General features: G+C 46.4%; 1 protein-coding gene across 1 annotated transcript in view; it reads right to left on the reverse strand.

The window, feature by feature from the left end:
* Positions 1–21,230, reverse strand: part of Pdlim1 (PDZ and LIM domain 1) — a 40,676-nt gene extending 19,446 nt beyond the window's left edge. The window contains exons 1-3 of the mRNA XM_075974000.1: positions 21,031–21,230; positions 5,455–5,606; positions 3,006–3,090 (exon numbers count right to left, since the gene is read on the reverse strand). Of these exons, the coding sequence (XP_075830115.1) occupies positions 3,006–3,090; positions 5,455–5,606; positions 21,031–21,126 (333 nt within the window). The 5' untranslated portion in view covers positions 21,127–21,230. The remainder of the gene's footprint in view (positions 1–3,005; positions 3,091–5,454; positions 5,607–21,030) is intronic.
* Between the last annotated feature and the right edge of the window lie 4,772 nt (positions 21,231–26,002).

Raw genomic sequence — 26,002 nt, forward strand, 5'->3', positions numbered from 1 at the left:
TATGCCTCTCAGAGCCCATTTCTCTAAGCTTCCTCGGAAGGACACGTGCGTGACTTGCCAAAAAGCACAGTGCCTTTTCTCCCGTAAAAACAAAAATAATCCTGGTGAGAAGAGAAGTTCATCGAGAGTCGTGTCGCAAATTCATATTTATTTATTCACTGCCCGCATTTACAGATCAGAGGACAACTTAGGAGAGTCAGTTCTCACCTTCCATTTTACAGGTCCCAGGTGTCAAACTCGGGTCCTCAGGCAGCCTGGCAGCAGGCGCTATCTCCCCAACCTCCCCGCCCCACCCCCGCCCTGTTTTCTTTGGTGGGAATGGTGGAGTTTTTTCTTTGGGGTGGCTTTTTTTTTTTTAATTCTTGAGTCTGGCTTTCTAAAGCATCTTTCAAGAATGCATCTGGTTTGTACATAAAAGAAACATCTCTACCCCCATGTGGATTCTAGTCTTTCCAGAAGGCAGGCGGATTTAGGGCTTGCCTTTTGGAACGAATGATGTCATTGTTTGGGCTTTGTATTTATCAGTCTCCAAGGAAACTCAATAATGAGGAAATACAAACTAGGTATGTAACTGTGTTGACCTCAGATAAGCTGGGGTGTTGGTTAGCTTTATGTGAGCTAGCAGATCTTTACAATATCCATGAACTCTGTTCTCACTAATTTGTCCTCTAGCTAAGAAGGCTTAGAAATGGAAGATCTGGGAAAATGGGAGGTGGGAAGATTTCTGTACAAATAGAGAGAAAAATACACTCAAGCTAACCTTTAGAGTAGCTTGAATGATTATTTTTTAGTCTGAAAATGATCTTCAACATATCAGCATTAAAGAAAAAGTATAAACAAGGTATGAAAAGTGAGCATTTTGGACCAAGTTAAACCAAAATATCCCTCTTGTTATGAAACATATGAAAACTTAACACATCAAAAGTTAATAAGTCACTAGACTACCAGAAAAACTGAAATTAACACTGGCATGATTTAAGTTTGTGTATACAACTGCCAGTTTGCAAAACAACATTTTATGAAGTTCCTTATAGGGCTTATACAGAATAATAAGCTTGCGTCAGTTTCGACACAGCAGATGCAAAACGATCCTCAAAAGTTTGATTGCTATTGCATAACAGAGAAAAATTATAACTACATTTCTGAAATTTTAATGGAATAACTTTTAAGAAATAAAGGCTTGCCAGGTGGTGGTGATGCACGCCTTTAATCCCAGCACTAAGGAGGGAGGCCGAGGCAGACGGATCTCTGTGAGTTTGAGGCCAGCCTGGTCTACAGAGTGAGTTCCAGGACAGGCTCCAAAGCTACAGGGAAACTCTGTCTTGAAAAACCAAAAAGAAGAAGAAAAGAAGAAAAAGGAGAAGGAAGAAGGAGGAGGAGGAGAAGGAGGAGGAGGAGAAGGAGGAGGAGGAGGAGGAAGAAGAGGAGGAGGAGGAGGAGGAAAGACTTATAATCAACCACTCAATTTATACACACCAAGGTATAGAATTCAATTTCATCCAATTTCTATACTATACATAAGATAGTTGATTATGTTAATTTTTTATTACTATATAAAAACTTGTGTCTCAAACTTAGAAAAGAAAATTTCAATTTCAAAACTTCAATTATTAAATATTTAATAATAACAAGACTGTTTTAAAAATTAAAACATATCTATCAGTTGGTGGGGTTTTGTTTGTCTTTGCATGTGGGGTGGACGCACATGTGCATGGAGGCACAGGCACACGCAGGCACACTCACGCCTGCAAGTGGATGAGGAGGCTAGAGATTGACGTGTGATGTCTCCCTCAATCACATCTCCGCGTTTCAGACACAGTGAACTGGAAACGTGGCCGTCTGGTGAAACTGGTGGACCAGCTCGCAGGGATCGAGCTGCAGTTGGACACCGTCGTGCTCAGCTTTGATACACGGGTGCTGGGAATTCAAACTCCAGTCCCTGGGCTTGTGCGAAAGCACTTAACCCAAAAACTGCTTCCTGAGGCCCCTCACTTATCAATAATCCATTCATTTATCCAAGAGAGACTATACTTTGTTATGAGCAATATGGGGAATTTTACGAAGATGTTCTAAATATTTCTCTATTTCAAAACATACCCACACAGTGTAGATATTGTAGAAGATGCAACTAAGAGAAAAATTAAAACACCTAGAAGCAGTTATCTGCTGAGAGATTTAAAAAGGGGGGTCTCAGAACAATCTACTGTTCCAGAAAATTCACCTTGACCAACAAACAAAGCAATGACTCCTTATTACATTTTTTTTCAATATTAGCCACAATCTATTTCAACTAATTTTAATGTCTTTCTTCAAGTTTCACTGTAACAAGTGAATAACAACAGATTTCCACCTCCAGACTCACAGGGAAAGAAAGGTTACTAGTAAATGCTAGTGTTTCTTTTTTGTTGTTGTTTTTTTTTTTTTTTTTTGATTTTTCGAGACAGGGTTTCTCCGTAGCTTTTGGTTCCTGTCCTGGAACTAGCTCTTGTAGACCAGGCTGGCCTCGAACTCACAGAGATCCGCCTGCCTCTGCCTCCCGAGTGCTGGGATTAAAGGCATGCGCCACCACCGCCCGGCTTAGTGTTTCTTATTCACTCTACTTCAGGCCTAACCATCCTCACCACTGGATGATTCTTTTGTATCTAAAATCTTTATGAGCAGAGTTAGTACTCAGATACCCCAGTGTCCTACCAACCCTGCTAGCGTCCTACCAACCCTACATGCAGAATGACTCTGCCCTCTTCTCTCATTGCCTGTCTTCCGGCTCCTAGCTTCCAGCCCAGGCCAGCCCAGGCCAGGCCCCTGCCCTGGGGTTTTCCAGTCCTTTCCTCCCGCAGTTCCCTTACGGGAAGAACTGAACTTGAGCCAGATCCCAGCAAAGACAGTGGAAGGCTCTCCCTGCCACTTGATCCCCAGACCTCCAGTGCAGGAAAAACAAGAGACTAGCTGAACAATGCCCAGGCAGGAAAGCCGCTGGCAGAGGAGGGGCAAAGATAAGCACTTACTTGGGGTTCCGACGCTAAATTCATCTTGTATGGATGCCGTTTCCCCTCCTCGCTCACTAGAGGAGACCAAATTTTCTGTTCAGACCTGCGAGAAATGAACAAAGCTGTTGTTCCCTTCTGTTTTGTTTTATTTCATTCTGTTTTGCGATGCTGCTGATCAAACTCAACATCTCACACATGTCAAACAAGGACTCCAGCACTGAGCACCCTCCCCAGCCCGAAGCTGCTTGCTGTCTCATTCATGTTAAATAAAGAATCCATTTCGGTCTGGTGCTCCAATGTGGGTCTCTGTCTCTGTCTCCTTTCATTGCCTGATGAAGGTTAATATTCAGGAGGATGCCTATATGTTTTTCTTTGAGTTCTCCTTCTTATTTAGCTTCTCTAGGATGGCGAATTATAGGCTCAATGTCCTTTATTTATGGCTAGAAACCAAATATGAGTGAGTACATCCCATGTTCCTCTTTTTGGGTCTGGCTTACTTACTAGACCTGGATGGAGGTGGGTGGTCCTTGGACTTCCCACAGGTCAGGGAACCCTGATTGCTCTTCGAGCTGATGAGGGAGGGGGACTTTATCTGGGGAGGGGGAGGGAAATGGGAGGCGGTGGCGGGGAGGAGGCAGAAATCTTTAATAAATAAATAAATAATAAATAAATTTTTAAAAAATCCATTTCGACCTCTGTGTCTACAGGTTCTGCTTAGATTCAGTCAGATGTAGAGAGACAACTCTGCAGCATATATAGATTTTCCCCTTGCCGTTATTCTCTAAATAATACGGTATAGCAATCATGTGTGTAGCACTTACTTTGTATTAGATATCATAGGTAACCCAGAGATGACTTACAGAATGCAGGAAGACACACATAGAGTATGCATAATATTAAACTGCTTTGTACAGAAGAGACAGGAGTACTCACGAATTTTGATATCCACAACAATTCTGGGCACTGACCCCCCATGGATACCAAGAAACAACTTTACATGCTAAAAGCAAATTAGTAAAACTTCCCCCTTTTCCTTGACTTTTCCCCTCTGAACTTGTACCCCGCCATCAGACCTAGCCTCTGTCTGTCAGTTAGATGAGAGTCATTGGACGGCTCCTACATACAGTCTCAAGGGATTTCCAGAGCTGCCTTCCAATCTAGTCTCAGCCTCCCTCGGTACAGTCTGGGGAACTGACACGGCCACCAGACCCCTCTGAGTTGCTCCATCTGCCTCATCCTGCCACCTCCACTCAGGGTAGGACAGACTTCTACTGTATCTTGGCTCAATGTTCTGAGCCTGAACCATATCATCATTATGAATCGAGGATCTCTTTCTTTCTTCCTGCCAATCACACAACAACAGTCTTAGTCCAGTTTCTTCATCAGTACTGGGTTTTTTTTTTTTCTCTCTTCCCGGTGAAGAGTATTTAAACCTTCTTCGTATTCATCACAGTAACCAGTGACAGACAACTATCAGACTCACCTACACAATTTGTTGGCAAGTGAACGAGAGAAAAAAAAACCTGCTAATAAACGCATGAATGACCTGAACATGAATCTGAAGCAGACAGACATGGGCTGAGATAGAACAAGAGACAAGAACAAAGCGTCAATGTGCTTTTTGAAAGAGTTAGAGTGAAACGGTTCACCTCCCACCAAGGAAGTAGAGCTCCAAAAGGAGGAAAATGGTCCGGCATTTCTCATGGGCTCTTGATCTGTCTACCAACCGCATAGCACAAGTAGGAGGGGGAAGGTCACAAAACGTACCTCACAGATGAGAACCTTAGGCAGAACTATACAAGCCAAGGTTAGTAAGCCATTCAATAAAACAGGTTCACACAGCAACAAGAACCTGAACCTGATCCAACAGGAACTAGGAAGCCATTAAAAGCTGAACCAATCACCCCTGACATCTTGGCTTCATACAGCCACTTCCAAGACCAAGAGAAAGAAGAATGGAAATTCTACCCTAATTACAGCTTCCAAGGTGCTTTCCTCGCCTGCCTGTTCAATGCCTGTGCTCCTTTCTTGCGGTGCACCTGAAGTTACACTGGGCACTCTGTCTAACAGGCTCAGGTCCTTCCCTGCTGCTGTGATCTCACGACACAGCACCCACGATTCAAGGTCCGACAGCATCCTACACTGAAACTCAGCGGTCCCCAGGAAGACATTTCAGTTCATTCTACCTTAACGGTGTTTTAGCTCACTTTACCTCCTCAGGATTTTCGTTAGTTGTATTAGATCAAGTGGAAATGTGGTAACTTAAGAGAAAGAGACCTAGCTGATGAGACATCCCGTGAAAAATGATTAAACAAGCAAACTCAAAGTCAGAAGCCTTCCGGAGTGCTTTCATCACGAATAGTACAGAGCTGTGGAAAGCGTCAGGGCTTCTGAGATGGAGAGATAGATGCTGTCCACAAATAGCTTCCAGTCTATCAAGCATGAACTGACACTTCCACAGGCTCACCTGGATACTGTGAGGGTCATGTTGTCTGTGCAGCCCTTGATTTTGTTCTGAGCTTCCAAGTGTGTCATATTGCTGGTATCTTCGCCATCGATGGCTGTGATTAAATCGCCGATACATAAGTTAGCTATAGCAGCCTTGCTTCCGGGAGTGACCTGACAACAGAGGGGAGGGCACATTAGTTACTATTCGTCTTCAGGAAAACCGATGAGTAAATACCGTCAGGTTAAGTAGTCACTAATAAAGATCAAAACATGGAAAAAGGAAGGCTTGGCACGGTGGCACACACCTATAATCCCAGCTCCGGGGAACTTGAAGCAGGAGAAAATCGGAGGTTAGCCTGAGCTATGTAGTGAGTTTGAAGACCATCTGGGATACATAACAAGACCCTGCAAGGATGAAAGAAAGAGAAAGAGCAGGGAGAGAAGCGCTCAAGAAAGTGTGCTAAGATCATAATTTAGCCAGCAGCAATCCTTCATGTTTGTACGATCTGTTACCATTTACCAAGTCCTTTCCTGTGTGTGACCTCGTTGTCCTATTACAAGAACAACCTTGTGCGACCCAGGCAAGCTCTCCTGCTCTGCCCCAGCTAGCTCACCCCAGGCAGCCTGCAGCAAAGATTGGGACCAGTTCTCCAGCTCTCGGGTCCCCAGGTCTGACTCACCCACACTCACACCACCAGAGCCAGCTCTACTGTTCTGCCCAGGTGAGGTGCGGGGCCCACTCTCCTGATTGCTGTGGGGGCATGCGAGGGAAGGGGGTCAGCTATCCTGATCTCACCCGTGTCCCTGCCAACAAGGTCAGCTCTAGGGTGCGGCCCAGACAGGGCGCAGGGCCCGCTCTCCTGCACAACACATTTTTTAAGCTCATGCATTTAGAAAATACTGTGTACAGTAACTTCTATTTCTGTACGGTCTCAACATATGTCATGAACTATGAGCACAGACAAAACTGGAATTTCTCAAAGTCACACATTTCAACAGCATGTTAGCTTCTTTACAGTTAGCTTGAGCTACTTGTACAATAAAAAAGCAAGCAATACAGATAATTTTTAAATATGGTAGCGTGGGTTGGCACCAGGAAATCAGCTATGGTTAGGGTTCCTCCCCACAGGTGGCTGGTTTTCTACAAGCTGATGCTTCCAAGCCAATAGTTTCAAATGTGTAGACCTCAGAGGCCTGAGGAGGCCAGTTAGTCACTGTCACGGGTCCTTAAGTCCATCTGCCCACTGCAGATTCCCTGTGGACAGAGTAAATGTGCCCCACACAGACCTGCCTGCTTTGCGAGTGGACACAGATGCTGGCGTGACGAACAGCACCCACTCTGAAACAGCGCTGGCCTCAGACGGACTGCTGTTGGATATTTTCTCAGGCAGGATAAACCAAAACACTACTATCATCACACCAGGGCCAGTCCATGACTGTATGATATTAACAGGCCATTCTGGATGGGAACCCGGGGGCTCCTGGGAGCTAGTAGATGTTGGAAACCACAGGTGGTCTCCAGAAGCTGGTTCTTCAAAGTGTCAAATCAGGATACAAGACTACTGAGGCTTAAGCCTCAGTTTTCCACAGCCATGTTCCCAAATAGCCCTCACCAAACAGAAAACACAGCCCTCATAGGGCTGCTGGTGTGGGGGCCCTGCCATGGTCCACCCGTCGCTGGTACTCTGACCCCACAAAATGAGGGGTTGAGTTAGCCCTTTGAGGTCCCTTCTGGCTTGAGGATGTTCTGGCTTCACCAGGAAAAAAAAAAAAAACTTGGAATGTGAAGACGTGGAACCAGTACAGAGATCCTGACCTCTAACCTTCCTCTCCCACTCTCCCATCATGTGTTTACAGAGATCTCTCTCACCAAACAAGAGCTGTGCTCCAGGCAACCAGGGAGTGAGATGTCTGACGCCGGCCTTCCTCCCTGTCAGCAGGAGGAAACTCACTCTGAGTGACTCAGTGCGGCTGGCCTGGTGTTCTACCATCTACAGTCCACTGTTTCTAAAAGGCAATGCAGAGTTTTGCTTTCTTGTTTTGCTTGTTTGGTGTTGTGGGAGAATGTCTGATGTATCCCAGGCTGGCCTCAAACTCTCTCTGTAGCCGCTGGCTCACTTTTTAACCTAAGAATGCCTTTATTTAGGATTGGTAATGCTCTAACCCAGCAAATTCTATCTCCAAGCACACTAGCTGGAAAACCAGGAGAATAATGCCAGCCAAAGCCACTTATGTATAATAATATAACAGCATAAAAGAGCAGAGCAGTTCCCTTAGAATACCCCAAACCCTCTAGCAAGGCCCTCCCCTAAAGCTACCCCTGACTAAGTTCTGGCTTCCTCCTCCCTAGGCACTCTTAACTCTGCCTGACTGACTTTTCTCATCTTTTAAGTCTCTACTTAAGTCACCCTTCTGAGTGTTCACTGAGCACCAATCTATAGCACCTATCACATGACAGTAGGAGTTCAAAATAAATAATCAATGAATGATTTGAATTAAAATACCCACTGCAGCTAAAGATGTTATCAAGAGCTGGGAAGATTATCCAAGGGCTAAGAGGTCTTTTGGTATAAACATGAGAGAGAACTTGAACTCAGGTTCCCCAAACTCATGTAAAAGCTGGGTGTGTCTGCCCCCCAGAACCCAATGCTCAGATAGTGGGAGAGAGAGGAGGATTGCTGAGGCTTTCAGGAAGCCAGCTAACAGAACTGGTGAGCTCCAGGTTCAGTAAGAGACCTTGTCTCTCAGGGCTCAGGGAACTACGTGGAAGAGGAGGTGGAAGATCGTAAGAACCAAAGGGCATGGACGCTACCAAGGAAACAGTGTCTTCCAGACACAACAGAGCTGATATCAGACCTGCACAGGTTCAAACCAGACAGTCCAACTGTTCCTAACCAGAAGCTATCTCCAATTAACAACAGTTCACAAAGAAAAGTCAGCGTCTCCAAGGGAGTCACTGTGTATACAAATCACACTTAAAGGCCAACCCCATGTCCAACAGCAGATGCCAACTCAAAATGAACTCAAAGGTATTTTTGGACTTGTGTTTTGTTTTGTTTCTTGTTGGCTTGTTTGTTTGTTTGTTTTTGTGTCATATTACTTTGTTTGGGCATTTATTTCTTAACCTTACTGGCCTCTTGCTTGTATATTATGGTTTTCAGTTTTGAGTTTTTACGGTGTGTGTGTGTGTGTGTGTGTGTGTGTGTGTGTGTGTGTGTGTGTGCGCGCGCGCGCGCGCGCACGCATTTCTCCTGCTCTTGGCTTCTTTTCTGTTTGTTTGTTTTCTTTTATTGTCTTTGTTTGTCTTTTTATTTGTCTGTTTTCTTGAGAGAGAAAGATGTAGAACAGGAAGGGTGGGGAGTTGAAGAGTCTGGGAGGAGAGGAGAGAGGGGAAACAGTGATCAGAATATATTGTACAAAAAATAACTTTATTTTAAATTTAAAAAGAAGAGAGAGAGTCTGTCTGAAGGGGTGAGGTGGAGAGGGCTGGGCAAGGCACTGACTACCGCTGTACCCACATGGCCACAGACTACTATTTGAAAGGAATATTTCAAAATAATCAACAATTTTTTTTTTAAATCAAGTAACCATTTCCCTTAAAATCACTATCCTGAACTGAAAATAAAAGTTTTTTTTTATGCTTTATGTTCAGTTGCTAAGAAGTATGGAATTTCCAGCATTTGGTTCAAACTCTTTAGTAGGAGAGGCGTTTCTGCAGAGAACATCCCAACAGGCCCCAGACAAGCTAAAACCAGTCCTAGGAGCCCCACACGTGAGTAATTTGGACCTAGCCTGCCTATCCTTCAATCTGATTTCCTTTTCTTTGCCAAAGGAAAGTTTTGAAAATTACAAGAAAAGATGAGCAGCTCTGACTCTGATGGAATATTGTTCTTTTATGAGCCATCTCTCTTTTTTTAAAGGGTTGGGGCTGGGAATAGATACAGCGCAAAAGGTTGGCTGCTCACCTGGCGAGTACAAAACCCTTAGGACTGATTCCCAACACCACATAAACTGAATTTACTATCACTTGGGAGGAGGAGGCAAGAAGATCAGAAATTCGAAGTTATCGTTGGCTACACAGTGGGTTTGAAGCCAACTTAGGCTACATGAGACCATGTCTCAAAAAAAAAAAAAAGATGGGAGGGTGTTAGATCAAATAAATCACAGAACTTACCTTTACAGAGCCTATTAAAACCACACATTTAAAATAAAAATAAGGAGCTCACATAGATGAGATGAGCAAGAATATATTAGACAACATTTTAGAAACAGGACCAGAGAGAAGCTGCGAGTGGTTCAAGTTCACATCGCTAAAGGCTTATACCTGGTTTTAACACAGAAACCCTCGTAAATTCTACCCTTTTTTGCTTCAGTGCAATACCATAACAGAGACTGTAAGCCCACTGTCAGAGCTGAAAAGAAGCCCAGAATTTAAGGAGGTGTATTTGCCAGGGCCTTCTGTGCAAAGAACGAGAGTGCCACAAAACCCTGTTGGCCAGGTGCCTCCCAAGCATGAGACAACAGCTCCCCTGCTCTGTACCGAGTTGGGGCCCAGAGCCCCACCCATTATCAAACATACCAATTATAAGACGGAACAGAACAGGGCTGCATGGGAGAAGACCCGGATCCTGCTGCTGGAGGATTCCTGTCCTGAATGGAGGACGCTTTATCACACACTTACTCGACCACAGTGAGCTTCAATTCTAACAGCAGCCACCATTAATGAGTGCGTATTACATGCCAAGTGCAATCCAAGTGGTTAGTAAGGCTTGGCTTATGATCCTTTCGTGGTGCTATCAGGCAAGCAAAGTCACTTGCACCACTGAAGATGAGGAAATGGAGGAACAAGGGTTAAGCAGCTTGCTCAAGGTGACTCAGCAGGTGAGTAGCAAGCCAGGGCAGGCTCCAGGGTCCGCTACCCCACAATGTCTAGCCTAATTTTTTAGAAGCAGCCATCAAATTCCATCAGAACCAGCTCATGATGGAGTCAGCTTCAATTTCTAAAAAAAAAATGAAACCCTATACTTCCCTCCAAAAACCCAGACCCATTAGTTAAGTGGACATGTCCCCAGTTCCCTCAGTCAGGTCTTTCCCCTAGAGATCATGCACCTAGAGCAGACAACCCTTGCTATAAAAACTAGTGTGGCTTAGGTGCAGCAATTTCTATTAGGGAAAGAATGCTCTTCTGGTTTCTGTAGCAGTCACTCAAGGTGAGCTCATCTTTGGGCCCGCCCCCAGCCCCAGATGGCCACTCCTTACCTGGAGGCCACCACTCCCCACAGACTTTACTCTTTATGTCCGTAAGGGGCCTTCAAACTCTGCTAAGACCTTAACTTCAGTTTAAGTAATGCAAACGGGAACTGTGGTGTAGCTCTCCCTACTCCTTCAATGGGGCATGTTCACAGAGTCAGCAGGGGCTTAACACGGACCTCAAGGAAGAGTTAACCCCCTCCTTGGCACGCCTCATCCTCCCCCATGCTTCCTTTCTCACTCACTCACTCATGGTTCATCCCCATGAATATTCTGAAAAACATCGCAGCTTGTAGGTTAAGATACATCTTAGAGAGGCAGGAGGCCAGGACTTGATTTAGTGCCTCGCTGTGAGGGTTAATGAGATGACTCAAAACAGAGCAAGCGCCCAGAATTCAAAAAATGTGGAGCTCTTCGTGGTGAACTCCGGAAACCACATGCTATGAAAAGGGCCACCAAGAAGCTCACGGTCCCTGGAGAGACAGGCCAGAGATAAATGTTGTGCTCAGAGGTACAGTGCAACGCAAATGCTAACAATGGGGGCCGGAGAGATGGCTCGGTGGTTAAGGGGGCTTACTGAACAGCCATGAAGATGGGAGTTTGGATGTCGGCACCCGTGTGACAAGACTGACATGGTCTTGCTGCGAACCTGCAACCCCAGCACTGTGGGGAGGAGAAGGGGTGTAGAGGCAGAAAGAGTGCTGGCGCTTGCTGGCTGTCGCCCTGGGATGGGTAGGTGTAAGCTCCAGGTTCAGGGAGAGACCGTGCCTCAAAGGAATAAGGCTGGGAGTACTAGAAGATACGGGATGCCTTCCTCTGCCCTGTACCTGCACATCCATGTGTGCACACACACATGTACTTACACACACACATACACACACAGATACAGAAATGACTCCCAAAAGGTGGTGCTGTTTAAAACCATGAAGCCACAAAAGGGGACGTGAAAGAGCAAGCCAAGTCTCAAGAGCGCTCTGTGAACTGCGCAGGTAAAACCCAGGGAGCACAGGGAGGGGAAGAGGATATGAGACTGGAGATAAGGAGAGCAGGCCATGAGAGCCCTGTATTTTATCTGGAAGCAGCAATGAAATCCCCACATAGTATTCACTGTGCTCCGTTACTACGAAGAGACAACCAGACACCATCAGCCGTGCTGAGGGTCAGATGACCTCACTGCACGGACACTTTCTGATTTAGTTAGGGTTACTATTGCTGCGACAAAACACCAAGACTAAAAAAGCAACTTGGGGAGGAAAGGATTTTATTTGGCTTATACTTCCCCATTGTAGTCCATCACTGAAGGAAGCTAGGACAGGAACTCAGACAGGGCAGAAACCTGGAGGCAGGAGCTGATACAGAGCCCATTGAAGGGTGTATTGGATTTCCCCCCATGGTTTGCTCAGTCTGCTTTCTTAATAAACTCAGCACTACCATCCCTGAGATGGCACCACCCACAGTGGGTTGGGCCTTCTTCCCATCAATCACTAGTTAAGAAAATGCCCTGCAGGTTTGCTAGAAACCCAATCTTATGGAGGCATTTTCTTAATTGAACTTCTCTCTTCTCAGATGACTTTAGCTTGTGTCAAGTTGACATAAAGGTAGCCAGCATACTTTAGAATGACGATTCAAATTGGACCCATTACAGAGGTCACTCACTCAACCCCTAGCTCAGCCATTCCTTTAGTGCAGTGGTTCTTAACCTGTGGGTAGCAACACATCTGGAATTGCCGATCAGATACCCTGCATATCAGATATTTACATTACAACTCATAACAGTAGTACAATTATAGTTATGGAGTAGCAACTAAGTACTTTTATGGTTGGGGGTCACCACAACATGAGAAACTGTATCAAAGGGTCTCAGCATTGGGAAGGTTGAGAACCACTGTCTTGAGTGGATCTTTGGAAGGTCCTACCTAAAACCCACATTCACCTAGCAGCTTTAACTTTCTACAATTGAAATTGGAAGCTGAGCCCGTCAAGGAATCTGGTCCACAATCAAGACTGCTTTATATTAGTTTTAAAATTTAAATCACATACTGATAAATGTACCTAAGCCCAGAGATTCTAACTAAGCTTGAGGAAAATCTGGCAATTCTGGGCTTAGATTTCCTTAAGGCCACAACCAGCACCAACTGAGGAAACTTGGTCCCTCTAAATGTGAAACACACCACCCACTCAGCCACAAGCCCCATTGTGCTCTAACTGCCCCAGCACAGAAACCCAGTTATCAGGACCAGTTGTAATCAGTCCTGCAGAGGTTTATCTTACCACTTCACGCTCCAGCCAGCCTCTGGTTGCTACAAATGAGTTTGGGACTGAAAGATGTGCAAAGCACAATTACCCATCAAAGCCCTTTTTATAATAGTTTGAGGTGGGACTCCATGCTGATGAAGCCCCGGGTTCAATGCCCAGCACCAAAGAAAAGAAATACTTCCTATATAGGATTAGCAGACACCTTTGTTTACCCAGGTCAGTAACCTATTTCCTCTTAAGCATGGAAAGCAGCCCCCATCCTGTTCTCAAGTGTTCCAGTCACCCTGGAGTGACGGGGCACACCTACAATTCCAACACTCATGACACCATATTAAAATTGAAAGCCATTCTGGGCTCCATCAGGAATTCAAGGCCAGTCTAGGCCACCAAGGAAGACCTTGTAACAAGAAAGGAAGAAAAATGAGAGCTCCCTACTGGATGATGAACTAACTGCTGCCCTGGGATAGGTGTCAGAGTCCCAAGCAAGCATTTGTCAGCTGTTTTATATATTCTGAGAAGTTGATTTTTTCCCCCTCTTCCCTTTGAAGAAAAAAAAAATCCTCTCTATTCAAACGATTTTCTAACTTTTCCTTTGGTTACTACAAGTCATTTTCCTCAGTGTTACAGAACACCACTCACCTTGCTGCTTGGAGCTGGCTACTAAACCTGGGGCCAGAAATCAACCCAGCTCAGAACTGTATTTGCAAGGATGTGATACTGATTTCCAACTTCTTAGCTACCAGATACCCTTGGTGGTGGGGGGGTGGGGTGGGGGGGAGTAAATTATACAAAGAGCCCTACTCCATCTCAAATTAATACAGAATGATCCAGAAAGATTCATGCATTCATTCATTTTATTTTATTTTGTCCTGGGGGCCAAACCCAGGGCCTCGGGCATGTTAAGCATACATTCTTACTACTACGTTACACCCTCAGCCCCTAATCTCTGCTTTTTCCACTTCCTAGCAAAGCCTAATTGACATTCACTGGGTTTGGAAACTTCAAGGGGGATGTTGACTATTTCTTTCCCCAATACTTTCTTCTTGAATGAAGTTAAATTACTGAACAATAAACATTTAAACCTAAAAGTCCAGCTTCTTAAGAAACATCCTGAAGGACTTACACTCCTGTACATAAATGGCCCTCTGAAGACACTTCAGTTAGAATAGACTCACTTTCTCTCTTCTCTCTCTCTCTCCTCTTCCTCTCTCTCTCTCTCTCCTCTTCCTCTCTCTCTCTCTCCTCTTCCTCTCTCTCTCTCTCTCTCTCTCTCTCTCTCTCTCTCATTAAAACAGAAGGGAGGAAAGGAAGGAGGGAGGGACAGAAGAAGAGAGGGCAGGAAGGAGAGAGAAAACAGCCCTATCCATGCCGATTAACCTCTGAGAAGGAACTAAAGTCGAGTATATAAAAGGCATGTCAGCCCAGAAGTCCAACACACTCAACATGGTTCCCATTTTGCCCTGGCCAGAAAACTCACAGCTAAACTAAGTGTGCAATTACAGAAACCAACTGATTTAACATTCCTGAAACTCTGCTGCTTCTGCTTCCGTGTTCCAAATATTTCGTTAACTCTTAAGTATGTCCTTGTGTTTTAAATATCATTTTTGTGTGCTTTTGGAGTTGTAAATTCCCTTAAGTCCATGCAGAACGAAGTGAGAACGGAAGCATAAATAATGACACATGTCTTGGTAGTACCAACAAAACATGAAATTCAAGTTCCATTGCAATGGCGTGTAGACCTTGAAGCACAGACTCTTGGTCTAAGGGCCATATCAGGGGTTTTAGGCATAAATTTGACAGTCTAAACAGGGGGTGGGACAACACGGAAGCAGCCTGCCTGCCTGCCAGCCACATTAAGTGGTGAATGTGAACTCCTCCCTGGGGCTCTCTTGGCTTGCAGGTTGTGGGTCCAGGCTGCCACCCAGACCCTGAAGCCACATCAAAGTCTCAAACGCTGCACGAGGATACAGAGGTTGGCCTGAAACAATGCAGCTTCAGAATGTTCTTGGTTAGTCTATAACCACTTTCTCCAGGAAATGAGGCAATTAAGTAGGCTGGGCACTTGTAGATGAGCTGTGCCCTAACCCAGCTTCCTCCATGCAAAATAGAGTTGTCAGTCCGCAGAGGCGGGAGTTCAGAGAGATTCGCTGCTTTCTTGGTCTGAGCAATCACCGCTCTGAAGACAGGAAGTAAAAGGCGCTGCCAATAGAGAGAATACCCTAACTTCTCAGAGTGAGACGTCAATTTGAGAGCGTCCAAAAGCCTACAATGACTGTGCATGCTTTAAAGCCGCCCTAACCACCACCACCCATGACCAAAATCTGACATTCACTTTTGCAGGCTATTCTGCCCGTTTCTGTTTCTTCACTGATCAAATGAAATTGGCAACGGTATCAATCTCATTAGCTTGTTGGAAAAGCGTTCTTAAAGGGTTCAAAACAGTATCAGGGCTGGAGAGATGACTCATGGATTAAGAGCGGATATTGGTCTTACAGAGGACCAGAATATGGTTCCCAGCACCCGTGTTACACAGCTCACAACTGCTTCTGGCTCCAGCAATATGGGGATCCCACACGCTCTTCTGGACTCTGTGGCTACTTGCACCCACCATACTTACACCCCCCATACACACATACGTACACATAATTAAAAATAGAATACATCTTTGTGGCTGAAGAGATAGTTCAGCGGTTAACAGCACTGGGTACTCTTCCAGAGGACCAGAGTTCAATTCCCAGCAACCACATGGCAGTTCACAAGCATCTGTAACTCCAGTTGCAGGGGATTCAGAGGCACCACACACACACACACACACACACAAAATGCACAGATACACATGCAGGCAAAGCACCATTCACATAAATTAAAAAAATAATTTTTGAAAGAAAAAACTTTTAATTACAAAAAAAAGTAGCTACCATTAACATTTCTTTAACAGTAAGCTGCATCTCAATGCCTGCTATGGCTTACCCAGAGCACTGGGCACCCAGCAGGCACCACCCACCTTCACAATTACCTTTGGAGGTAAATACTGTTATTCCCACTGCTCAAACAGCTGCTGAGCTTTCAGGAACTGACCTGCCCGCCACCACCACCCCTGGACATAGAGGTAAGAATTGGGCAAGACAGGGTTGAAACCTACAGTCAGCTGAAGCCAAAAAAGGCATTTCCCCAGGATACCGAGCTACCTTTGATTCTTCATGTGTTGTAACAAAATTATGACAGAAAATACAGAACAATGACGTCTACATGATCCACCATGATACAGCAACTGACTCTGAAAATGTAACTTAGAAGAAAACAGGCCGGAAAGTCTTAGAACCAGACTTTAACAGCGATTGCTCCGTGGAGTACAGCTGGGAAGGGCTTTTTCCTTTGCCTTCCCTTACTTTTCCCTTCGACCTTCTGTTGTGAGGGATTTGGGGTGTTTCTTTGTTTTTCTTTAGACAGGACTTCACACTTATAGCTTGGGCTGGACTAGAGCTTACTGTGTAGCTCAAGGTTTTGGACATGCAGCAATCTTGCCTCAGCTTCCTGAGCCTCCATGCCTGGCTTCTTCATCATTTATGACAACCACATGTAAACCTACTAAGTGTAATATACACACGGACAAGAACACAAACTGTCACCTAATGCCTGGTGAATTCTCCCCTCCCCCAAAAAAATGTACTGACGGACGCAGCACCTCATAAAGAAACTGAACGTGAATTTTCAAACCACATTTGTCACAAACCTTTTGACAGAGATTAGCCCTAATTCTGACATCTAAGACTCTAGGTCAATTTTGAACCCTTACTTGTTGAGCCATCTGGCCAGCCCTGTTGTGGGGTTTTGGGTCATGTAACTCAATTAGTAGGCAATGAGAGATGTCTACCTTGCTGTCCTCCACAGAACATCAGCAAGTCACGGCCTGGAGGAAAGAAGGCAGCTTGGGAGGCAGCCTTAGCTGGGCCCTGACACAGCAACCACTGAGTGCCTTTCCCAGTCCTGATCAGCCCAGGCAGGCACCACCCAAGATGCAGTATCTGAAAGCTATTCTCCCTGCTTCATTCCTCATCCAAATTAACCAGGGTGGAGCTGGGGAATTGGCTCATCTATTGCTCTTGCAGAGGACCTGGGTTGGATTCCCAGTACCCACATGGCCGCTCATAACCACCTGTCACTCCAGTTCCAGGGGATCCAAACCCTCTTCTGACATTCACAAGTACAAGGCACACACATAGTTCACATATAGGCAAAACACTATACCATAAAATAAATTAAAATTAATTCATTAAAATTTAAAGAGCAAACAGAACCTAATTTTGAAAAGAAAATTAGCCTCCGTGGTCAGTATCCTAGAGGTTTGGGAAGGGAGGCTCATGTTTCCACCTCAGGTCATTTTCTCGGATTCCTCTGCCTCCCTTCTTCCCAGGTCAACCTCGATCAGCTGGAACGGCCAATGCTTCTGGGGTGATTTAGGGCATACGACGCATGCAGGCATGCAGCAAAGGTCCTTTAAGCACACAGAACAGTGTTAGGCTGGTCTTCCTTTTTATCACCTAACTGACGAGCCCTGCTCTTCCAACCTTTATGACACAACGTAAAACCCTACTTGAATCTAGAAATAACCCTCTTGAAAATCAGAAAAGACCTTCTGGCTACAGAGTAACCATTATTAAGCACCCCCTTGGGGTCCTTGGGCAAAGGACACAAGCACGTACTATAAAACCACAGACTCTCAGCAAAGGGTTCCCCAGTACTCAAGGGGGAAATAAGTGGCAACTCCAACTAAGAGCATCCCCTTATCACTGGCCCCGCCCCTTCCTGTGTTTTTTCAGTTGTCAGCACAGTGGCAAGTAATTTCAGCATGGGTGTGGATTCTCTGAAGGTTTCCCTTGAAAGCTACCGGAGGAAATATGAAATAACACAGAGGAGGGAACACACACGCACACACGCACGGTGTGAGGGAGCCACAGGGTTGGAACAGGAACCAACAGAAAAAGATTTCAGAGAGCAGTTAAATACTATGTGGCTTCAGTAGCAGGGAGTCGAAGGCGAGCCTTAAATGAGATACTAGATAGAAAAAAAACTAGTTTATAGCCATTTATGGTGAGAAATTTGGGCTGTGATAATTAAATTCCTCACAGAAACATCGATGAAGGCATAAAGGTATAATAGAAGACACACACACAAACACTTATATAAAATATAAAATACTCTATATAAGTCTGTTTAAAAATAGGCAAAATTCAGCATCTAGGGTTTAGGATGCCTAGTCAGTAAATATGAAGAAGAGCACAGAGGAATTACCGGATGTCAGGCAGGGCTACATCACCAAGAACCTATGTGCCACCAACACTGGAGATCCTGATCAGGGTGGGGCTGTACAGGTGCTCATTCTATAGTCAGGGGAATGCAGCTAGAAAAAAGAAGTATCTCCAGTGCACACAAGTATGAGCTCTATCCGGCTTCATCGCTTTAGCAAAAGACGGGAGCCAATACCAGAATAATTCATGCAAGAGAAAGCAAACATGGTTATTTAAGTAAGAGGCACTCCTCTCCCTGCCTAATTTTATGGTTTGCTTTGGTGTGGAGACTTCAAGTCTACTTACACAAAAACATGCTAGCAAACTGTATCTGCCCAGGATACTAAATGTAGCACACACCAGCCAGAAGGTGGGCAGAGCTTACCAATGCTCACACCTCACCATTATTCACTGTTTACAGAGCACTCTACGTTCTTCAACTGGTGGCCAAGGGCTGCTGTTACCCTACTGCAGTGATAAATATAAACTCTGGGTGCTCACCTTAGGCAGCGCTTGGATAAGAACTAGACGCCAGACCAGCGCCAGATCCCAGGCCACCCAGGCCACGTTCAAGTCATAACAATCACTTTCTCATTCCCAAGAGCTGAACAGGGGCAATGACAGGATGAAGAAACAAGTAACTTATAGCCATTGTCACAATGACAATGCCTCTGAGTCATTTTCACTTTTCAATGAAAGCACTTGCCAAAGGCATAATAAAGATTAGCTTCCCTTCAGGTCTGAGAAGTTTGCATATGCATATGACATGTGCTCAATCAACATGAGTGTGAAGTGTGAAAAAATACATGAATCGGGTGTGAGGGATGTAGCTCAGTTGGTAGAGGGCTTGCCTAGCATGCATGATGTCTGGGCTCAATTCCTGAATTACATAAACCTACCACGTGCCACATATCCCGGCACTCAGAAAGTGGGAGGCAGCAGGATCAGAAGTTCAAAGTCATCCTTGGCTACACAGAGTTCAAAACCACCCTGAGATACATGAGAGTCAATCTCAAACAAGGAGTAAGATTAATAAATGCGGGAAGGTCCAAAGCAATGGATTCGGAGTGTTTCCCACCCCACGCCATCTTCATTTCTACGATGTGCCAAATGCTTCACTGTACTATATTCCCAGCTGGTGTTAAGGCTTTTAGAAGCTGCCAAATTGCCAAGCCAAGACTACCCTTCCAACAGACTGCCCATATAGTCTCCCCTACTTAAAAAGAAAGTTTCTTGGAAGTGGAGAGGCCTGACAGGTTAATTATAGCCACAAAGAGCGGGAACAACTGGACTATGAGGTAACCAACTCCGAATGCGCAGAGGTAGTGCCCTTGGTGGGCAAGCATTTGTAATCTGTCTGCAAGGATACACTAGGCACAGTCAAGAGCAGTCCTGGGCCAGGCTTGGTGTAGGAGCACCAGACTGGGTAAGGCACAGTTCCCATACTTGAGAACTTTGGCTGGAGGCTGGAAAAAGAGTTCACATCTCCAAAAACAAAGAAATCTCTGGAAGACAAGATGGTCAAGTGGGAAACTCAGCCTTAAAGCCTTAATCTAGGCTGCCTGCTCATTTGGAGTAGGGTAGTCAAAAGAGTCAGTTGCTCGGCCAGGCCACCTGTGAGAAAGCCTGAGCCGCACTGCCACTGGCAGAAAAACCAAGAGGAGGCAGGAATGCTTCCACAACCCCCATCTAACTCCTTCGGCCGCTGGAAGCAGGGCCATCGGGATCTTTCTCTTCTGTCTTCATCCCAGAACCCCTCTAAGAAAAGGGGGGATATTTACAAGACTGAGAAAACAAGTTTAAGGTCAGTCTTAGCTAGCAAATGTACCAAAGAACAGAATGTGGTCCCTCTAGGCTATAGCTGCAGTTTTCCCCCCTCTCCTTAGTCAGAAGATATTTAGTAACACACACACACACACACACACACACACACACACACACACACACACACACCCCTTCTATCTGAAGGGGCTAAAAATGTTGACTAGTAGTGGGAAATAGTCCTTGTTTGTTCCAGATCACACGTCCAAAGTGTGGACCTTCAAATATGGAGCTCAGTCTCACAGGGGGTTCATTTCATTTGTGGGCCACAGGTCTAGCAGCCTGCGATGGTCTCAGGCCCTCCCAGAGATGAGGCTGAGCTAAGAGGTTTTTGAACATGACCACCGTGCACAAGGTTGGAATTACTCATCGCAGAAGGAAATGGGTTTATCACAGATAACCTGGAGGGCAGAAAGGTGAGTCTATGAAGATTTATCGGGGGTTACTTTCCAAACTCCAGTTTCCTATGGAAGGCTTTACTGAGCTGAAAACCAGCTACGGATCAAACCTTAAGAGTGTAAAATAGTTTCAGTTCTTAGTTACAAGAATCCCACTCGCCTTCCTGAGAACTCCTCTGTACTCCCATTCACCTTCTAGGATTCTCTGCTGTTTCCAATCAGTTCTCCCTGACTCTTCCACGGTGAAGAGCAGGGCGTGCTACCTCCCAGCGCGCGGGGTCTGCCGAGCTCTAAGTCTCCACGGGCACAAAGAGCGTCTGCGTGCCGGCAGCGCCACGCTTCCGGGGCGCAGGAAGAAAACTGTCGTTGGCCTTGGCACGGCACGCACGGAACCCGCTTGTCCCTGAGCGAAGTGGCGGGGAAGGGGCGGTGGATGGCATCGAGCGCTCAGCGCACAGCACATCTTGTACGCACCGCCGCGATCGCCGCGGGGCTCCAACCACCCCGACTCCCCTCCGTACGCAGCGCGCCGCCACCCTACGGAAGCGCCTCGTTCCCACGCGCGTCCCAAGACACTCTTACCCGGGAAATGGCGAGAGGTTGCTCGAAGTCCTTGCCGCCCACGAGGCGGAAACCCCAGGGTCCCGAGCCCTGGAGAACAATCTGCTGGGTGGTCATGGCTAGGCACAGTCAAAGGGGGACAGACGGGCAAGGCACGGAACAGCACGGCGCGCAGAGCTCCCAGAGCAGCTGTCTGAGAAAGAGCGCGCGGCGCGGGTTGGGAGATCCTGGGGCGGGCGGGACGCGAGCGAGGGCGGGGACAGATCCGCCCCTGGCCGTGTCGCTGTCGCTGCCTGCAGCCCCGCCCGGCCTGCGCCTCCACTCCCAGTACCTCGCCAGACTCAGGTCGGTGGGTCGGGTTCTGCGGCTCCACCCAGCAGCTCCGCGTCTCCTCCCGCACCTCCTCCGCCCTACCCACAACCGCCCTGCCACTCCCAGCCCAGAGGGCGCAATGGTGAGACGGGAACCGTGTCCCTACCCACAGGGGACCCTACAAAACCACGCAGCGTGTTTTGCAAAATCCGAAAAGTGCTGAGCTAAGTCAAGAGTCGTTTTCACTTTTGCTTTTGGGAAAAGGTAGAGGGGTGGGAACCGGTAGATAGGTTTAAGAGGCGTTTTCAGGTGACCTCACGTGACGTTATAAAGAAGGCTCTCTAGTCTTTTTAGAGATAGAGTAATTGAGGCTGGCTGAGGTTAAAAAGACACCCCTAAGGCTACACAACAGTTTGGGGTTGCTACTGACTCACTTCCAGGCTCCTTAGGCCACGCTGGAAGTTTTCCAATGCTAATAAGACTATAACAGGAGAGGGGGGTTATAATCAGTCTCAACAACTTTCTCAGAAACCTTTCCCCCTGAGGGGGGGGGGTGGAATTGGAGGCAGGTTCTGATCTTCCCAACCGTTTAATTCTGAAGTCCTGGGTGGGCCAATGCCTGGAAAGAGGTGAGTAAACACTCCTGGGTTCTTGGCTTCCTAACCATTTCTCCTGTGAACTATCCCAGAAGCACACTCTCAGACTAAGCCACAGTTCCTGTTGTCCACCGAGCGCTTGTTCACCCTAAGTAAAAACCCAAACTTCCAGAATGACGTCAATCTGTTGTGATCTGTTTCCTCCAACCTTGGTCACACAGGCCTCCGACTCAAAGCCTTGCCACCAGGCCTTCAGCAGGGCTACCCTTCCCCCAGAGATCCCCCCCCCTTTTCTTGTACAGATATCTTCTTAATAAGGCCATTTCTGAGATCCATTTAGGCATCCTCTATCTTCCCTGCCTTAGTTTTCTTCCTGTCACTGTCTAATCTGCTTGTTTGTTTGTTCCACTCACATTCCTAAGCACTAGTTTCAAGACCGGAAGGGTTTTTATCGCGGAAACTGCGTGCAAACTGCTGTGTTCCCCGGCTAGAACCACCACTTGATGGATCGGCCAACCTCAGAACCACTGAGTCCCTCTGGACACCACAGTTTTCCTGGTTCCCATTCTTTCTGAAAGCTGGACCCAGGCTGAATGAATTTGTAAAATAAACGGCTCCCCGTGTTCTTGTCACTCAGGCCATCCTTCCGTGGAGCTCTGCCCACAAACTTACACAGGAAAGGATCATCTGGTCTCTCACCCAGCACAACCGCCTATGTTCGGGAAGAGCATGCTCATACATCCTGCACCCACGCATATATATCCCCACACAGGAACAGACACACACAAATCTTTTAAAGCTATTCTTTGGTATACACATAATTTTACTACTTATTAATGACAAAAACAAATTTAACTGCTACCTATGAGACAGATGTGCTTGTTGACTTTTACATAAAGAATTAAACCCCTGCCGAACATCTGATATGATAGGATGTAGGGTAGCTTCATCATTTTCCAGAGTTGATTGATATTTTGATTTTATAATTGTCAGGGCCAAGAATGCCACATTGCATCATGGCATTGGACAAAATGACAGGAATGTGTGTCTTGGGACACTTAAGCAATTGTTGAGGATTCTGTCCTAATCCCAATCTAACATTAATTGCACATTTTTTTATGAAACTCAAGTCAACCACTCAAACAGCAATTTATTATGATTTTATATTGTGTGTGTGTGTGTGTGTGTGTGTGTGTGTGTGTGTAATCATGTACATATCACAGCCTGTCTGTGGAGATCATAAGACAATTTATGGGAGTCCGTTCTCTCCTTCCCCTTGTAGATTTTGGGGTTCAAACTCAGTAGTCAGGTGTGGTGACAAAAGCCTAAATCCACCCAATGGATCCATCTTCCTGGCCCTTGGTTTTCGTTTTTGGAGAGAGGGTCTCACTGTATATCATGGCTAGCCTTGAATTTGCAGACATTTGCCTGCCTCTGCCCCTCAAGAACTGAGATTACAGGCAGAAGTCACCATACCTGGCTCTGCATAACCATGTTTCTATGTAAGAGTAACTGCATTCAATGCCCAATATTGAAAAAACAAGCAAACAGTAAGGCGCTAGTGCTTTATTTCTATGCAGAATGTGGTAGCATCAGCAAATGTCACCAATTTAGCAGTCTTGAATATACCGTGACCTAGTGAGAGGAGGCTGAAAAGCCACAGCTCCTGTGCTCCCCAAGGGCAGGGCAAGCCTCTTACTCACCCCAGGTTTCCTGCCAGCATGGATCTGCTGCACAGTAGGTGTCGAGGATATGTTTTCACTCCACACAGCTTTGTTTGTATGCAGATAGAGTGGGTGCACTAGCGAGATATCTGTGAGGGCTGTCCCCGTTTGCTTTGTTATTGTATGTCCCCAGTTGTTGGCTAGGTCTACAGAACAATGCCTACACAACGCCAATGCTTTCAACCTCTCGGGGCACTGATTCCAAAGGCATGATTTAAAAGAAGAAAAGTTCTATGCATACAGCTACTTATGGCAAAATGCTCGGGCCGGCGAATAACAAAAATGAGACTGTGTATTATGACCACATGATAAAATAGTATGCAACATGAAAATGCTAGCCCTGAAGACTACCAAGAAAGTGTCCTCAAACTCTAGGGAGTGGTGGTTCTAGAGCACTTACCCAGCGCACAGGAGATCTCATAGTCACGCCTCAAAAAAAGTTTAAAGTATGTGAAATGAATGGAATAAAATTATTTGTATACCCTGAGTTAAAAAAAAAAACCAAACCTGTATCTAGCTGGGAAAAAAAAAAACTATGAGAAAACCCAGAAGAAAACTTTGCATTAGGGAGAATTTTCAAAGCTGGTTCCCTGGAGTGGTGATGCAGTTTTCAGGATCAACCAAATGGCTCCAGCTCCCAGGATGTAGGACAAATGCTAGTCTTCCTCAGGATGAGGACTTACAATTTGATCTCCCCTTCCCTCCCTAAGCATCCACCGCTGAGCAAGAGGCACACATCAGAAAACATGGCTAGCTCTAAACTTGAGCCTTACCTGGGAAGCCATTACTTATTTATCCACAATTAACAGTTGCCTCACATCCTCATGAATATTAACCTTCATCAGGTGATGAAAGGAGACAGAGACAGAGGAGCACGGGACAGAAATCTCAAGGTCCAAATCAGGAGCAGAAGGAGACGGAGCACGAGCAAGGAACTCAGGACCGCGAGGGGTGCACCCACACACTGAGACAATGGGGATGTTCTATCGGGAACCCACCAAAGCCAGCTGGCCTGGGTCTGAAAAAGCATGGGATAAATCCGGACTAGCTGAACATAGAGGACAATGAGGAATACTGAGAACTCAAGAACAATTGCAGTGGGTTTTTGATCCTACTGCACATACTGGCTTTGGGGGAGCCTAGGCAGTTTGGATGCTCACCTTAGGAGACCTGGATAGAGGTGGGCGGTCCTTGGACTTCCCACAGGTCAGGGAACCCTGATTGCTCTTCGAGCAGATGAGGGAGGGTGACTTGATCAGGGGAGGGGGAGGGAAATGGGAGGCGGTTGCGGGGAGGAGGCAGAAATCCTTAATAAATAAATAAATTAAAAAAAAAACAGTTGCCTCAGACCGTTGTCTCCTGCCCCCAACACGGCCTCAAACAACCTCCGAACTTTAACCGCCTTGTTAATATAAAGCATTCCATAGAGTTTGTTGTCCTAAACACCCTTCAACAAGCATCTGGGTATTGGGACAAGAGGAGACTGCGGGAGGAATGGAATGAGGGGGAAGAGGAGGGCCAAAACACTGTGCCCCAGGAACCCGAGTGAGGAAGGGAGCACAGTGGATCTCCCCACCCAAGCAGATTGGGCGGCTAGCAGAGGTTGTCCATTCTGCAGCCCTGGCCTCTGCCGAACTGGCCACGCCCACACTCGGGCGTGGGACAACACTGAGTCAAAAGTCTCCGGGTAGACAGACAGAGGTTGTGTAGGGCTGTGCTTGGCTACAGTCTACGCATAGTCTCTTTCTCTCCACAAGTTCTGGACTGGCCCAGGGAACTTGGCTAAGGTCAGGCTTTGTGACTAAACCAGGATTGACCCCGGAGCTCCGCGACTGTTGCTTGATCCCCTCCAGCCGGGATGAGCACTTCCAGCCCAGAGGCGGGAGAAACGTATGGTCCGGGCTGGACCTGCGAGTCAACTCGGATACTAGCGAGGCCAGAGCAACCTGGGCAGCGACAGAACTCGTGGAAAGTCTGGACTTGGCTACGCACGGTGCCGGGTGCCCATATCTCCCTGACCCAATACAAGTGCCACTACCTGTCACGGGACTCAGTCAAATAACATCTGAGGGACTGAAACATAAATTCCGAGTCTTGCAAAACCAACACAACTTTGCCCACTGGTCCTAACCCGCGCGAGTCAACACTGCTCCTTGGTTTACGTGGCTTTTGCTGGTACCCCACCAGCCGCTTGTCCTTCAGCCCCGCTGCTGACAGGCTTAGTTGACAGACAAAAGGGTGCGGATTCCGCGGGAGACCGAGCTCCAGATTTGTCTTTTCACTTGCTTCCTGTTCTCCTTAGGACGGAATCTTGAAGTGGCCGTTCAGGATTGGGCACCTCTCAGATTTCAATTGCATAGA

The sequence above is a fragment of the Microtus pennsylvanicus genome, chromosome 5 (assembly GCF_037038515.1).
Source record: "Microtus pennsylvanicus isolate mMicPen1 chromosome 5, mMicPen1.hap1, whole genome shotgun sequence".
NCBI classification, from domain to species: Eukaryota; Metazoa; Chordata; class Mammalia; order Rodentia; family Cricetidae; genus Microtus; species Microtus pennsylvanicus.